We start from the raw sequence: 16779 nt of genomic DNA, 5'->3' as shown, positions 1-16779 counted from the left end.
CATTGGCATCTCGTCTTGACCTTGCTGCTCCCTACCACCGGGAGCCACGGATGTGTGTATAATCACTCTAGTTGGTCTAATGTCAATGTGAGGGTGGCTCTGAGAGGAATGATAGTCGAACTGATGGGATCCACCCAGACTCTCTCCTCCTCTAGTGAAGTCCCTAGGGATGCCCTTGTTGCAATTCTGGTGCTTAATCTCCTCTAACATCTTCTTCTTCCCCTTTGCTAGATCATTCAAAGCATTCAAGAGGCTTTGGAATGCTACGTCCTCTTTGGCACCCATGCTTGTTCCTCGCTTCTCTTGCTCAGGAACCTTCGGATTTGGGGTAATCTCCAACTTCCTTTCTCTACTCTTGTATCTCTACCTTCTGTAAGTAATGTTTTACTTGTCCTCTCGTGTAATAGAAGGGCCTCTTCCACAACTGGGCCAATATTAAGGCTCTGATACCATTGTAATATTCCTAGTGGTTATCTTAAGTGATAAACAAAGCTAGATCATTGACATGCTACCATAAATAAGCACTCATACAGAAACATCAAATTACAAAACAAAATAATTTCCAAAAGCTTAGCCATTTTATTATTGAAGTAGAATGGAGTACAATAAGTAGGGCTAGATGAACCTAGGCTTGCTACAACAAGCAAGGCAAATCCCAGGTGGAAATAATGAAGCCCAAGTGTTGAATGAACTCATCTCCAAAGGCTGTGCTGGCCCATAATTTTCAACTGTTGCCACTATAGGTGAACTACTCATTCTTCCCTCTATTCAACTCCAAAAATTCTGCAATTTTAGCCATGAGCTCCCCATGCCAACTCCATCAAAACCCAAAAAGCTTATAGCCCAATTCCAAGTAGCCCAACAGGCACTAAAAAGTGCGAGTTCTCTGGTTCGCTAGCTCTGCATCCCACAAGAGTGTCACTGCTAAAAATGAGTTGGGAAACTCCCACCAACAACTGGGAATTTACAAATGAATAGCCCCTGCTAATAGGCAAATCTTCAAATAGAAAATGTGAGCTTTAATGTCTCCCAAAGCTTACATGAAATTACTATGCCTCCAACTCTGCGCAGACCCCAGAAAGGCAGAATTATGCCCTTAGGATTCCCTCGAGCTCTGGCATGCAAATTCTCATGAATCACCGACAAAATTTCCCAAGAGAATCTCCTCAAATTTCCGGGACAATACCTGCTCTGTAACCCCTTCTCCCAAAGAGTGCGAAATTTCCTCCTACGCCCAAACTACTTAGAAAATGGGACGAATTTCCCAGAAATAACCTCCAGAACAACATTGAAATTGTGTAGATGGGCTCCCCTAGAGTGGCACTTGAAGTCGATGGAGGTGAGATTCTCGCTCGGAAAATCCCTTGTGTTGAACAACACAGTGTAAACTTGGCTCAACAACGCAAGTGTACAAGGGTTCAATTCTTCAATTGGCAAAAAGTCCCAAAATGAGGCCCTCGACCTCTATTTATCTTGCTGCCCCCTTCTTCCTCCATGTGGACCCCACAAGTCGAGTTACCTTTCTCTCTTCCCACAAATTCGAGCTCTCCTAAGGGGTACGAATTCCCTTTGGAGTGGCCCCCACATTCCACTTGCTCTTTGATTTATTTCCTCCTCTAATGTTTGGGAGCCTTCTTTCCTCAAAAAGTCAATTGGGGTCCTCCTAACCCACCTTTCCTAAATCAAAACATGCCAAAATACCAAAATCTTGCAAAAATGTATTTACTTAGCAAAATTTGCTAAGTGGGGACGTCACACCTCCTTTGATCTTAAATCTCCACTTAAAGAAAGTCGCTAGGGTTTCTAAGAGAGGCTTCTTAGTCCTCCACCCACTTCCTCCAAGTTCCTCTATCTTTGACCTCGACATTATTGACTCCAGTGCCCAATCGAGAGAAGGCACTAGACGAGCTTGTGGTGTTTGTTTTAATTTTTTCTTTTTCTCTTCAATTTATGGTAACTAGGATTAGGGTTAGCATTTTATAGCAATTTAAATCTGCAATTTATTGTCAATTTGTTATTTCCCTATTGAAAGGGATTGCATTTAATAAATATAAAAAAGCAAAATCTAGCATTAATTGCTTGTTTCCACCCCAAAATTAGGGCTGATGTCTCTCTATTAATTGCTTTAATATCCAATTTCAGCCATTAAACACCATTGTTTATTTAATCCTAGCTTGCATCCTTCATAGCCTTTGCTCCTTTATTGACCCTAACACTCATAGGCTATTTTATCAAGCTTCTATATGCCATTGTGTGCACTAAATCTGCATCACATACAAAGTTCAAACCCTAACTTATAGCAATCGTCTTCTAAATTACAAAGGTCTTGGAAAAGTTGACTTGAACTCTGGACAACTTTTATCTCAGCCTTTCGAGGCTTGGCCAAGAACTTTTCCTTCAATTATTAGACCTTGCATCTCCATTGAGCCCCCCTCAATTGAATATCTCGCTAGTGATTTTTTGTAGGGAAGCCTCCCTTGTAGGGGTAACATCCACCACTAAACAGCTGGAGAGAAGACATTGAGCAGACAGTAGTGGCTGATCTCTTGTTGCCATAAGACCTAGGTTGCCTACTGATGCTTTGCACTACACCTTCTAGATTTTGCAGTAATAGAAATCATGTTGGATCCAGGCTTTGCTGAAAAATTGGGATTTTTTAAGAGTAGTGGTTAGTGTCAAGTTTGTTTATTCCTATTAAGTGACATTGGTGCATCTCTAAGGATATATTACATTAGTGTTGTTTTCTAGTTGTTTTCAAACTTGAGGTTGAATGGCAGTTTCAACAAACATTATCTTTGTTATAAAATATGTGGTGTGATGTTTTGAAATAATATCTTCTGCTTTTTACCAGGTTGGCGAGCTGACGGGATTGCTCACAACTGACTTGGGTGCTCTCAAGGATGTTGTGAATGAAAATATTTCTAGAGATCGCGGTCTTAGAGCATTTTCAGAGGCAAGCTACTATACACTCTTCAAAGGCTGAGATTGATCTTGCCTTCAATATACCAAGTATGGATCATGATCTGAGGTTTTAAAATGCTTGGTATTATGCATAGTAGTGTATGCTGCTATCCAACTTCCAATACAAGTTATTTCGTGCTTGTTTATGATGTATGCGAATTGGTATTTACAAATTTGTACTGGCTTCCTAGAAAGTTTTAATGTATGTTTTGCAGCATTAACTTGCTTTCTGCTATTTTCTTTCTCTGCCAAGACAGTCAGCTTTCTTACAAAGTTTAGTTTTAGTCCTGAGGATCTTTTAGTTGTTTGGAGTGCACCATCAATAAATGAACAGTCTTTAGTAGAGGTTTTTAACTTTTTGAGGTTTCACTTTTCTGAATATGTGGACAACATTGGCCGTTGTCTCTGCAGTTGGTAGGAACATTGGTTATACTTTTTTCATTGTCAGCTCAGCTTGCTCCACTCTTTGGCGTGCTCATGCTTTCTGTATCAATTCTTGTGGGTAAGGATCCAAATTCCAACAACTTGTGCTGTTGAAATTTACACTAGTTTGGTTGACACAGGCTATCTGGCATATGTTTATTATTTCTATAGTCACACTGAAATGCATATTGTAAAAACGTGAGACTTATACAGATTTTTCCAAACCAAGAAAATATCAGGGTAAAATCATGAAAGCCCATTACAGGACGTTTTAACATAACAAGGAGTGTTATGACTCATGAGATAACCTAAAGTACCAATAAATTATGGTGCTAGACAATAGAGGTGAGTTTATCAACAATATTCTCTATTATATTTTATGAAAATATAAACTTTTTGTGAATGACATGTATATGATTTTCAAGTATAGTATGAAAGCAAAGTTTTTGGTCTTTTTAAGGATACTGTTTGGATTAACTGGGAAATTTAAAGCCCTAAGAATCTGTCATAGACATAGCAGTACTCAATGTGATGTGTAAATGATTTCCTTGACTTAGTGAAAAAATTAGTGATTTAGTTTTAACTTTTAAATAACACTGCTAGAAAGAAAATGCCACTTGTACTCGGTGTTCAAAAAACTGGTTGAAATGGAAGCAGAATCGGTTGGTTTGGTCCAAGAGGAAGGTGAACTGGCCCTTGAACAATTTGGTGATCAGTTCTATGTCAGATTGAGTCAAAAACTGGTTCAGCTGTTGAACCAACAGGTTCTACTGTTTCTGTTTTGAACTGGCCCAGGCCCAATAAAAGATTAAAACAAACCCTAAAAAAGAGCAATAAGGAAGAAAACAACTGCAAAAAAGCCTAAACCCCCCAAACCCCCCCAAACCCTAAAACAATGTTATACAAGAACCCCCCCTCTTTTGCCTCACACCTCTATTATTGGCATTTGTTCCTAAGGAGTTTGTCAGGTCCAAGGCAGAGGATGATCTCATATTTGATGATGAGGATATCATCCTTAGTAGCGGTGATGAGATTGATAATTGATCATACTCTAGAGGCAATTTAGAGCTTCTTTGTTTATGTATTTTGTTTCATATGTGTATTGCACTTAGTGCCATTTTTCTATATTCACCATGACTAATAAATCTAAATTGGATGAACAATAGTCAACTTATTGAGGTGAACATTGGCTCCAGGGAGTTCCCTGGAATTATTAAAATTGGCCAAGGTTTCACTCAAGTTCAAAGGGAGGTTGGAAATTTTGGTACATGAGTATAAAGTCATTTTTGCATGCTCTTAAAATGAACTGTAAGAATATGATCAAAAGGTAATAGATTATGTAATTCCTTTGAGGAAAGATGCCAAGACTTTTAAATAGCAACAATGCCACTTGAACCCCAAGGTAGTCCTAGTTATATAAGGAGAGTTGCAGAAGCTACTTGAGGTGCACATTATAACCCTGATTAGGTATTCGAATAGGGTGGCTAATGTTGTTTTGGCAAGGAAAAAGAATGGTGAGATTTACATTTGCATTATTTCAAAACCATAATCTCACTTCTCTCAAGGTTAATCATCCTCTCCTTAGTATGGAACATGTGTTGCAATCTGTAACTTGATCAAGCATGATGGCTATGTTGATAGATTCTCGGGTTACTGCTAGGTATTGGTATTAGAGGGAGGTAGATATAAAACTACTTTTACTACCCCTTGGGGGACTTAGGATACCCTTTGGTTTGATGAATGTGTTGAGAATTCAATAGGGCAGTAAGTATGTTAATTATGTTTCTTGATAACTGTTTGTCTTACCTTTTTACTTATTAGCTTTGTTCCTTATTATTACAGTGTGCGATACATCAAATAGCTACAAAAACAATAAGAACAGTGACAGAGTATATAGGCTGCAAGCTAGGGCCAAAACCCCTCCTCTTGAGGGGAAATCCATAAATCTCCTCTTCTTATAGATTCTTCAATTGACGAATACCATGACCTAGTGACTCAGACAAATACCCTCCAAGATCAAGATCAACTCGGCCTCCCACTGCAGTGACTTCGACCTCCTACTGTAGATCTGAAATTTTGTCTCACGACAACTGCTGCAACTGCTCCTAGAGACTTCGATCTCCCTCAAATAGCTTTCTCTTCTTCTTCGCTTTCCTTCCCTTGAAACATAAGGCTAATGAGGTGCCCTAAGTGACCTTCGCTTGCCTATCCTTCTCTCTTTCCTTCAAGATCAAACTAGAGATAGACCCACCACAGACACCCTAACTTCGACTTTCACAAGAGAGATATATCTAGCCCAAGCAGTTCGACTTCTTCGATTTCCTCTTCTTCGTACCCTCTTCTTCAACTTCTTTCTTCCTCTTCTTTGCATAGAGAATGAGATGAGTGAATGTCTAATGGAGGACGAGTTCCTCTCTATATATAGGCTTTTCAAAGGTTGGACGTGGCTCTTGATGTGGGCTGACTTGACAACTCCTTAGGCCGACCTGATCTTGGAGGTATTTAGACACTTTAAAGACAAAATAAAATTTTCTTTACAAGATACAATGTGCCCATAGGATCTTCAATATATGACAATGAATCTGAAACCTAGGACAAACCTTAGAAGCACTTAATGGGTGCTTGACCTATAAAATAAAAGAACTTGACCATGAAACCCATGCTCCAATAATAATAATAATTTCTTTTCATTTGATTGTTTACAAGAGTACATTTCATACTTATGAAGATCAAACCTAGTTACACATTTTTTTCCAATGCTCCCTCTTAACTAGGGAGGTATTCATAAGAGGTACATGGTCATCTCAATCTGAAGAGATCTCATAAAAAGAGTCGGATTGGTAACCCATCTGTCTAGCATCATATCAATCAACATTGTTACATAGCAAGGCCTTGACTAACAGCTCTATCCACATGATCAGAGCACAATGCTGGCGAGACCAATGATTCATAGACACCAAAATCATTGTCTCAAGGTACATACTCCACCCGAGTGTTCACAGAGTATGACCTTCCATTGGACTATTCTTATCTTGGGTAGCTAATCCTCAAAGAATATCGGTCCACGACTACTCTTGTCTTGAATGCCCTACCACATTCTCAAAGAGTATCGAATGCCAGATGGTTACCCAATCCTCCATTCTTTCTTCCTAAGTGAAGACAAGAATGTAGTGTGTATCTCTCCCTCATAATTAGGGAGGGGATATATCAACCAAACCAAGTTTGTTTCTGAAGTATACAAGCTTCTTGTTCAGAAGTGATGTCATCAATATGTCAGCTACCTGCTCATCAATGGAGATATATTGTAGCCGCAACACACCATTTTGCACTAGCTCTCGTATATAGGGATACGTGTTGTTTATATGCTTTGTCTTTCCATGAAACACTAGATCTTCAGACAAACGTATACAACTGGTGTTATCACAAAGTATTATTATAGGGTTCATTGGTCCTTCAAACAAGTCAGATAGCATCTTCCTCAACCATACTTCTATGCTTACTTCACAGGCTGCAACTTATTCAACTTCAACACTACTCAAAGCAACTATGTCTTGCTTTCTACTCATCCATAAGACCATGGAGGATCCCAAACTGAAACAGCCTCCCGTACTACTCCTTCCATGTCATGTCCCTTCTCAAACACATTTGTAATAGGTTATCTCTACACATTTTTGCACATTTTTGGCCAAGGAAAAGGACCCTACAGTTTCGACTTAGGGACTTAGGAGAAATTTCGGCTTAATTTGGTTGCTAGTGGAAGGTGGGGGCCACCCACGTGGGAATTCGAACTAGGCCATTCAAATGGCTTGGAGGGAATTCGAATTGTTGAATGGAGGGGCCGACATGAGGCAAGGAAGGCTGACAAAGACAAAAGGAGGAGTAGGCTATCATTTGGATCATTCATTCACCTTGCAAATCAAATTTACTTGACTGTTTGCTCAACTGCTTAGTTAAGTCAACTGGATTTTCAGCAATGAATCTCTCAAGCAGGAGATTCAACCTTACCTTCAGGGGGACCTTGAGTGCACGCCCCAGGAAGGCAGTTCCACCAGTGTTTTTAGGATATCTGGGAGTTTTCTACAACACCATCATTCAGCTACACTCATGGATCTGAAGGATAGCATTAGGCCAACATTCCTTGAGAGTTTTGGAGCCAAAGAAGCCAACAACCCAGCAGTTCGAATTCCAGGCTTGGGAGACAGCGCAGAGGGCCAGTCAAACTATTTCGTGGGTCTTGGGGGCAAGAGCTACAATCTGAAAACTCATCTGGGAAGTCAGGAGATTTGTAGGAAGGATCAACCCAACACTTTTGGACACTTTCCAGGAGGTTTTACAGTCAGAATCCAACAGGCTGAGTTTTGTAGTTGCAATTGAAGTTAGGTTCGTCAGGGGTCGAATTTCAAAAGTTTGAACTGGCAAAAATCCTTCGTGGGTTTTTCTGGTTTAGGCCAAGGAGTTAGGAGTTCGAATCTCATAATTTTATGAGGACGGGAAGTGGTGTTTCCAATCATTCGAAGTCAGCAGAAAGAGCAATGTTCTGGGCAGCGTAGTGCAAATTGGTGCACCCGTTGTAATAGCCTTCAGTTCAACGATTTCTCACCTGGGTTTGGTCATGCTTGTCCATTGAGACAAGCCCAGGTGCACCATTCTATTTTACTATTGTATTTTGCTCTCGAAGAAGTAATAAAATGGCTCAACAGTTCCTTATTTCCAACATTTCCATGGGTGCTTAGTGTATATTTCGTTTTTCTGTTTGTTGTACTGATTATATGCTTGTATATCACTTGTATTCCTACTTAGGAACATAACAGTGGCATTAGAGACTAGGTCTTGGCTCAGCTGTGGGAGTTTCCTCCTATGAGAGAAGGGGACCAACAGAACATCACGTACAGAAGGTAGAGGTACTGGAGCAGAGAAAGAGAGCTGGAGATTACTCCAGACACGGAGGACAGAGGGAAAGCAGTAGTAGAAGAGGAGGACATGGTGGAACCCAAGAGCAGGGAAGAGATGGCTTTCGACAACCTCCTAAGGGCTTTGAATGACTTAGCCAAGGGCCAGAAAGAGATGTTGGAGGAGATAAAGCTGCAGAACAGAGAGAGGACCACTCCTAGAGGGTTTCTATTTGGGGAAACTTCTGGAGCCTCCCAGCCATTCGATCACCCCTCACCAGCAACACAACACCCATCGGCTAGTGGGCCAACTCAAGCCACACTGCCCTCTTTCATACCTGTGGCACAAATCAAACCAACAAGGGGTGAAGACCCCACACAAATGGGAGATCATTTCAGAGAGTGGCAATCTATGGATGCATATTTCAGGGAAGCACTCTCTTTCAGAGATTTATGCAAGCTCAAGCAAAATGAGAAGAGAAAGGGCTATGGAGGACAGGGTACACAAAGCTATGAGCTGCGGATGACCATAGGGAGGATATACTTCCCTACATTCGATGGCACTGCCAAGTGCACTGCTAGGGCTTAGGTTGAGAAGATTGATGCCTACTTCCAACTCAACTGGATGACAGAATAGGAAGCCATCAAGAAGGCCACGCTGCACATGGAGGGGGAAGCCCATGACTGGTGGTTTCATGCTTGGCCACCTTGGGGCATGCCAATGTGGCTTCTTATGAGGATTTCCCTAGGAGGGTAGTGGAACGCTTTGACCAGAGAGATTTGGAGGGCCCATTTCAGGGCGCTGATCCAACTGCGCCAGACATGCAATCCAGAGCAGTATATGTCAGAGTTTTTGCGAGTGTCAGTGATGGTTTCGGATCTATCAGAGGCTCGGAGGGTGTACACCTTCATTAAGGGATTACTAGAGCCCCTGCGTGGACTGGTGAAAGTCACGCAGGTCCTCCACATTGCAGGAGGCAATTTTGTGCACTAGAGATCTACAGGGGGTCATCCCCAAGACTAGAGTGACTTTTCCTGCACGAACCCCTTTTCTACAGAAGGGGCATGCCACTAGACCTTCACCTCCAAAAAGAACCACCTAAGGGCGGGGCAGCTGGATGATGAGACATGAAAGGACCCTAGGAGGAGGAAGTTGTGCTTCACTTGCAGGGAGCCCTGGGCACCAGGCCATCGGTGCGCTATCGCAAAGCACATTATATTGAGGTCTTTTCAGACAATGACTAGGAGGACAAGTTGGAGCAAGAGTGTGGTGTGGGAGATGGTGAGAGTCCGACTGATAGGGGGCCAACACCACCACCTCCTCTGGCAGGGGCATCATTTGCCCCATCCGGGGGAGTCCTTGCTTCTTTATGCGGGGTCCCCAAATTCTTGACATTGAGGATCAGAGGCACCATACAAGGACAGCGGGTGTCAGTCCTAGTTGACAGTGGGTATACCCACAACTTCATAGATGCCCAGTTGTTTTAGAGGAGGGGCCTGACCACGACTGAGCTTGAGGGCTTTTTAGTCCTAGTAGCAGGTGACCATACCATGTAGTGCACTTGGTATGTGCCTGCCTTGACGGTAGTTATGGGAAACTACTTGATGACAAACCACTCCTTTGTGGCCGATGTGCTAGACACCAACATAATGATGGGTGTCCAGTGGCTGTACTCCCTTGGGCGAGTCACTACTAACTGGAAGAAAATAGAGATGGAGTTCACCAGGCTAGATGAAAAATCAGTGGTTCTTAGAGGCATGCACTCCTATCCACCCCAGACAGCCTCAGCCCACAGGATGGAGGCAGATCTGTGACATGGGGACATCGCATGGGCAGTGGAGCTGAGGATTTTGGAGGTTGGGGGACATCCCTAGCCACCACCACCACCTAACATACAGGCCTTGCTGGACAGATACGTAGTGGTGTTTGGGGATATTCCACCAGGGCAACCGCTAGACAGAGGATTCGAGTGCACTTTTGAGTTGGAGCCAGGTGTGCAGGCGGTGATCACTACCTCTTATAGGCATCCTAAGGCCTATAAGGATGAGATTGAGAGGGCCATTTAGGAGCTGTTGGCATTGGGCCATATCAGGCCAAGTTCTAGTCCCTTTGCTTCTTTAGTAGTACTGGTGAAGAAGTAGGATGGGACCTTACGCATGTGCATTGACTATCAGGCCCTCAACTGGAAGACGCTGAAGAATAGGGACCACATCCTCTGCATAGATGAGATGATGGATGAGCTTAGAGGAGCCAAGTATTTCTCTAAGATCGATCTGCGTTCGGGGTACCACCAGATCAGGGTGAGGGATCAGGACATCCCTAAGACAGCTTTCCGATGCCACTATGGGCACTTCGAGTTCCTGGTCATGCCATTTGGGCTGACCAATGCTCCGACTACCTTCCAGTTGTGCATGAACCATATCTTCCAGAGACAATTTAGGAGGTTTGTGCTAGTTTCCTTAAATGATATTTTGATTTACAACCGAACGTGGGAGGAGCATCTCCAACACTTGGAGGTGCTATGTATTCTGGAGGAGCAACAGTTTTATGCCAAACTATCCAAGTGCGAGTTTGGCTTGACGGAGATGCTCTTCTCAGGGCATATCATTGGTGCTGATTGGGTGAAGGTCTATGAAGAGAAGATATGGGCTATCCGTGACTGCCTAGTGCCCCGAGATGTGACAACATTGAGGGGTTTCTTGGGTATCTTCACCTACTACAGGAAGTTTGTCAAGGGGTTTTCACAACTGGCAGCACCCTTGACAGATTTGACCAAGGGAGGGGCTTTCCCATGGACTGATGGAGCACAAGTAGCCTTTGATCGCCTCAAGGAGGTGATGAGCAGTTGCCCGATCTTGGCACTTCTAGATTTTTCCCAACCCTTCACCGTGGAGTGTGATGCATCCGTGGAGGGAGTTGGAGCGGTTCTATCACAGGATGGGCATCCCATTCCTTTCGAGAGTCGGAAGCTCCTACCACCTGAGTGGTCATATTCCATATATGACAAAGAGATGCCGCCCATCATGCATGCATTGGCCAAATTTCGACAGTACTTGATAGGTAATAGGTTTCGGGTGAACACTGATCACAACAACTTTCGACACTTCATGGGGGCAACAGGGCCTCAATTACAGGCAACTGAGATGCGTTAGCAAGGTGCAGTTCTATGACTTCGATATAGAGTATGTGCTAGGAAAGCATAATGTGGTGGCCGATGCTCTATCTCGGAGACCCATTGGTCTATCACTCATGAACATCTGCCATGATTGGAAGGCTCAGCTACTAGTGGACTACTCTAAGGACAAGTGGGCATGCAAGATCAGGGTTCCCACACAGATGAGCGCTATCGAGTGGTGGATGAGGTCATCTATTACAAGGGGCACATTTTTCTTGTGCCCATCTCGCGGTTGAGGGAGAGAGTGCTCCAGGCAACACATGACTCGGCATTATCCAGGCACCAGGGGTTCCGAAAGACATATATGGCAGTCAGGGAGAGATTCACATGGAAGTGCCTCAAGGAGGACTTGCTAAAGCGCGTACTTGAGTGTGAGACATGCTAGCGGAACAAGGGGGAGTTGATTCACCCTGTAGGATTGCTACAACCGCTTCCCATCCCTGAGGGGAAATGGGAAAGCATATCTATGGATTTCATCACAGGGTTCGCCATAGTGCAGGGAAAGGATTGCATTTATGTAGTGGTCGACCGGTTAACCAAATATGCCCACTTTTTCGCCATCCCCACCAGGTATTCGGCTGCACAGGTTGCAGAGCTGTTCTTTAGGGAGATTTTTTGGTTACATGGGCTCCCTAGAGTGACAAGGACAGTAGGTTCATGGGAGGTTTTTGGCAGGAACTTTTGAGATTGGTTGGTATCGAGCTTACCCCTAGCACGAGCTACCACCCCCAGACAGATGGCCAGACAGAGTGAGTTAATCAGTGGCTGGAGGGGTATTTGAGGAACTACGTGACAAGACAGCAGAGGGCTTGGATCCGGTGGCTGCATTTGGGCGAGTACTGCTACAACACCACCCACCACATGTCCATTGGTATGACTCCTTTCTGTGCCTTGTATGGATATGATTGCTAATGTTGTTTTTGGAGACAGGCGGGCCTCAAAGGCCAAAGATTGGATCCAAGAGAGCCAAGACATCCTCAAGGCTCTCAAGGATAACTTGGTGACAACACAAAACCAACAGAAGGTGTACGTAGACCGACATCGGACAGAGAGGCATTTCGAGGAGGGGGACTTGGTGTACCTCCGGTTACAACCGTACAGGCAGTCCACATTGAAGCAGAAGGGGGTCGAGAAGCTACAACCCCGCTTCTATGGGCCATACCGGGTGATCAAATGAGTTGGGGAGGTGGCCTATGAGCTGGAGCTGCCTCCAGGGAGCAGGATTCACAATGTATTTCATGTCTCGTGCCTTAAAAAGGTGTTGGGGCAACATGTGACAACAGCAGTAGAGTTACCCCCACTAGATGATGAGGGCCACTTGGTTTTGGAGCCTGAGACCATCTTGGAGAGGAGGGAGAGGAAGCTGAGGAGCAGGACCATCAGGGAGTTCTTGGTATGCTGGAAGAACTTGCCAGATGAGGATGCCACCTGGGAGGGTGAGCACATTTTGGAGCACCCAGCTCTGAGGTTGCTTGAGGGAAAGCAACATTTGGGAGGGGAGGACTGTCATGTCCCTTCTCAAACACATTTGTAACAGGTTATCTCTACACATTTTTACACATTTTTGGCTAAGGAAAAGGACCCAACAGTTTCGACTTAGGGACTTAGGAGAAATTTCGGCTTAATTTGGTTGCTAGTGGGAGGTGGGGGCCACCCATGTGGGAATTTGAACTAGGCCATTCAAATGGCTTGGATGGAATTCAAATTATTGAATGGAGGGGCCCACATGAGGCAAGGAAGGACCACAAAGACAAAAGGAGGAGAAGGCTCTCATTTGGATCATTCATTCACCTTGCAAATCGAATTTACTTGACTGTTCACTCAGTTGCTTAGCCGAGTCAACCGGTTGTTCAGCCACGAATCTCTCAATCGGGAGATTCAACCTTACCTTCGGGGGACCTTGAGTGCCCGCCTTAGGAAGGCAGTTCCACCAGTGTTTTCAGGAGATCCAGGAGTTTTCTACAGCACCATAATTCAACTACACTTAGGTAATGCGTATTTCTGGGCCACCAGGAGAACACACAAAGGGATTGAGCCATAGTAGATCAACCACTTGCCGAAGGAGCCAAGGGATCTGAAGGACAAAATTAGGCCAACATTCCTTGAGAGTTTTGGAGCCAAAGAAGCCAACAACCCAACAGTTCGAATTCCATGCTTGGGGGATAGCGCAAAGGACTAGTCCAATAATTTCGTGGGTCTTGGGGGAAAGAGCTATAGCCTGGAATCTCATCTGGGAAATTAGGAGATTTGTAGGAGGGATTAGGCCAACACTTTTGGACACTTTCCAAAAGGTGTTACAGTCAGAATCTAGCAGGTCGAGTTTTGCACTTGCAGTTGAAGTTGGGCTCCTTGGGGGTCGAATTTCAGAAGTTTGAGCTGGCCAAAATCCTTTGTGGGTTTTTCTGGGTTTAGGCCAAGGAGTCAGGAGCTCTAATCTCATAATTTTTTGAGCACAACAAGTGGTGTTTCTAGCCATTCAAAGTCAGCAGAAAGAGGAGTTTCCTGGGCAGCGCAGTGCAGATTGGTGCAACAGTTGCAGCAACCTTCAGTTCAACTATTGCTCACCTGGTTTTGGTCATGCTTGTCCATTGAGACAAGCCCAGGTGCACCCTTCTATTTTACTATTGTATTTTTCTCTTGAAGAAGTAATAAAATGACTCAACAGTTCCTTATTTCCAACATTTCCATGGGTGCTTAGTGTCTATTTCGTTTTTTTGTTTGTTGTACTGGTTGTATGCTTGTATATCACTTGCATTCCTAGTTAGGAACATTACTTTCCATCTTGCTCAATGCCTCCCCAGTCAAAGTCAGTATATCCAATCAGTGGGACATCATTTCTTTGGTCATCCTTCCAAGAGTAGTGGATGGTTCCTTGCAAATATCTTAAAATATGTTTCGCTGCCACCCATTGATCATGCTTCGGCTCCACTTGGAATTGACTGAGAACATTTACTGCAAAGCATATGTCTGGTCGAGTATTCGCCAAGTACATCAGTGAGCCAATGAATTGCTTATACTTGGAAGGATCCACAGGGCTAGATCTAGAACCTCTTAGTCTCTTCAAGTTAGTGACCATTGGAGTAGTCATAGGTTTGCAGTCCATCATGTCAAATCTTTTCAGTATCTCAATCACATACTTTCCTTGACCCAAATAAACTTCATTAGGTCCTTGTCAAACTTCTAGTCCCAAGTAACAATGCATCAACCCAAGATTTTTCATGTCAAATTTTGCTGCTAGTTGCTTCTTACATTCTTCAATTCATCCTTCTGCACCTGTCAAGAGAAGATCATCTACATATAGAATAATAATTACAGGTTCTCCATCTACAACCTTGATATAAAGGTTCGAATCAACAAAACTTTTTGTGAAGCCTATTCTTTGTAGGTATGCATCCATTGTAGCACACCATGCCCTTGGTGCTTGCTTGAGGCCATATAGTGCTTTCTACAATCTGCAAACATATGCCTTTCTGTCTTTAACTTCGAATCCCAAGTGTTTCTCTTTGTAGACTTCTTCATGTATTGTGCCATTCAGAAATACAGTCTTGACATACATTTGGTGGATGTTCCATCCCATCGATGTTGCCAGAGAGACTAATGATCGAATTGTTGTATATCTTGCCATTGGAGCAAATGTCTCTTCATAGTCGATGCCTTCAAGTTGAGAGAAACCTCTAGCCACAAATCTTTCTTTATACTTATCTATACTTCAATCGGTTGTATGCTTGATCTTATAGATCCATTTGGAAGTAACCACAGATTTGTCTTCGGGCCTAGGTACGATCTCCCAGACTCCATTCTTCATTATAGATTGATACTCTTCATTCATGGCATCCTTCCATTCTCGATGATTTATAGCCTCTTCAAAGGAGGATGGTTCTGCTTCTATTAGCTTTGTCATGTATGCAACATAAATATCTCTTTGGTTTCTTGCTTTCTCTAAATGAGCCTATCCCTACTCCATGACCTTCTGCATCAAGTAGTGTAGACTTCAACCAATTAGGTCTTTTCCTTGTTTCAGGAATGACCACAGATTGAACAGGTTCACAGGGACCTTCTTCTTCATGGTGTGATTCTTCTTTCCCTTGGTCAACTTCCTCCTCAAATATCGAAAGTTCTTCATCATCAAAGTCTATGGAAAGTTCCTTTGATTTCTTGAATGCTATGCTCTCATCAAATATGACATCATGATTGACTTCTATGTGATGTCCATCTTTCATGTAGATCCTATAAGCTTTTGATGAGTTGCTATACCCCACAAATGTTCCCTTCATACTAGAAGGATCCAACTTCTTTCTTTTGTCCTTTGGTATATGGATATATACAGGACACCCAAAGATCCAAAGATGATCTACAGATGGCTTCTTTCCAGTGAACACTTCTTCTGAAGTTTTGTTGTCTAGAGATCTGTGGGGACTTTGATTTTGAATGTAGACAACTATCTTTGTGGCTTCTCCCCACAAAAACTTAGGTAGATCCTGATCATGTAACATTGCCTTTACACTTTCTTCAATGGATCTATTCTTTCTTTCTGCAACTCCATTTTGTTTGGGATTATATGGGACTATCAGCTCCCTCTTAATCCCAAATTCCTTACAGAATGCTATAATCTCTTTGGATGTATATTCTCCTCCATTATCAAATCTTAGTATCTTGATTCTCTTTTCTGTAAGGTTCTCCACTTCAGCTTTGAATTCTTGAAATTTTGTAAATACTTCGTCCTTGGTTTTCATTAAGTAAACCTAGGTCTTTCTTGAATGGTCATCTATAAATGTGACATAATATAGATGTCCTCCAAGAGATTTAGGAGTCATAGGGCCACATACATCGGAATGAATGTGTAATGTTCCAAACATAAATAAACAATGATATGCAAAACAAAATCGATTTGTGACACAAGAAATTAAAACAATCAACAAATGCTCATTAAAAATCCAGAAGTGAGAACCAACTGAGCCATTTTATTAATGAAATGGAGTAAGTACAATAATATGTAGAAATGCACCTCGGCTTGTCTCAATGGCAAGCTTGACAGGACCCAAGTGATAAAATAATAATCTCGCCGGTGCTCAGAAAATGCTGAAACTTTATATCTGGGATCCTTGTCAAAACCCAAAAATGGTTTGGCCTATCTCCAAGCCAAAGTCGAACCCATAAAATGGTGCAAATTCCCCAGCTACTAGCAATTCGCCTTGTTATAAGAATGAGGGTTTCATACTCGAATATCACCTAGAAAATTCTGAAATTTTAACCACAAACTCCTCTCACAAAACCCAGAAAAACCCAGAAATGGTTTGGCCGGATTTTGACCTTCCAAAATCGACCCCCAA

At 43.0% G+C, this 16779-nt stretch overlaps 1 protein-coding gene across 1 annotated transcript in view; it reads left to right on the top strand.

Annotated features, from left to right (window-relative positions):
* The window catches only part of ABCB28 (non-intrinsic ABC protein 8), a 507377-nt gene that overhangs the window by 300863 nt on the left and 189735 nt on the right, over positions 1–16779 (top strand). The window contains exons 4-5 of the mRNA XM_089404304.1: positions 2852–2953; positions 3373–3463. Of these exons, the coding sequence (XP_089260430.1) occupies positions 2852–2953; positions 3373–3463 (193 nt within the window). The remainder of the gene's footprint in view (positions 1–2851; positions 2954–3372; positions 3464–16779) is intronic.

Source organism: Pinus tabuliformis, chromosome 2_2 (assembly GCF_031772625.1).
Source record: "Pinus tabuliformis cultivar Carrire ecotype Pingquan chromosome 2_2, CPIR1, whole genome shotgun sequence".
In the NCBI taxonomy this organism is placed as follows: domain Eukaryota; kingdom Viridiplantae; phylum Streptophyta; class Pinopsida; order Pinales; family Pinaceae; genus Pinus; species Pinus tabuliformis.
The sequence above is the reverse complement of the archived record's forward strand: the minus strand, read 5'-3'. Positions and strand labels throughout refer to the sequence as shown.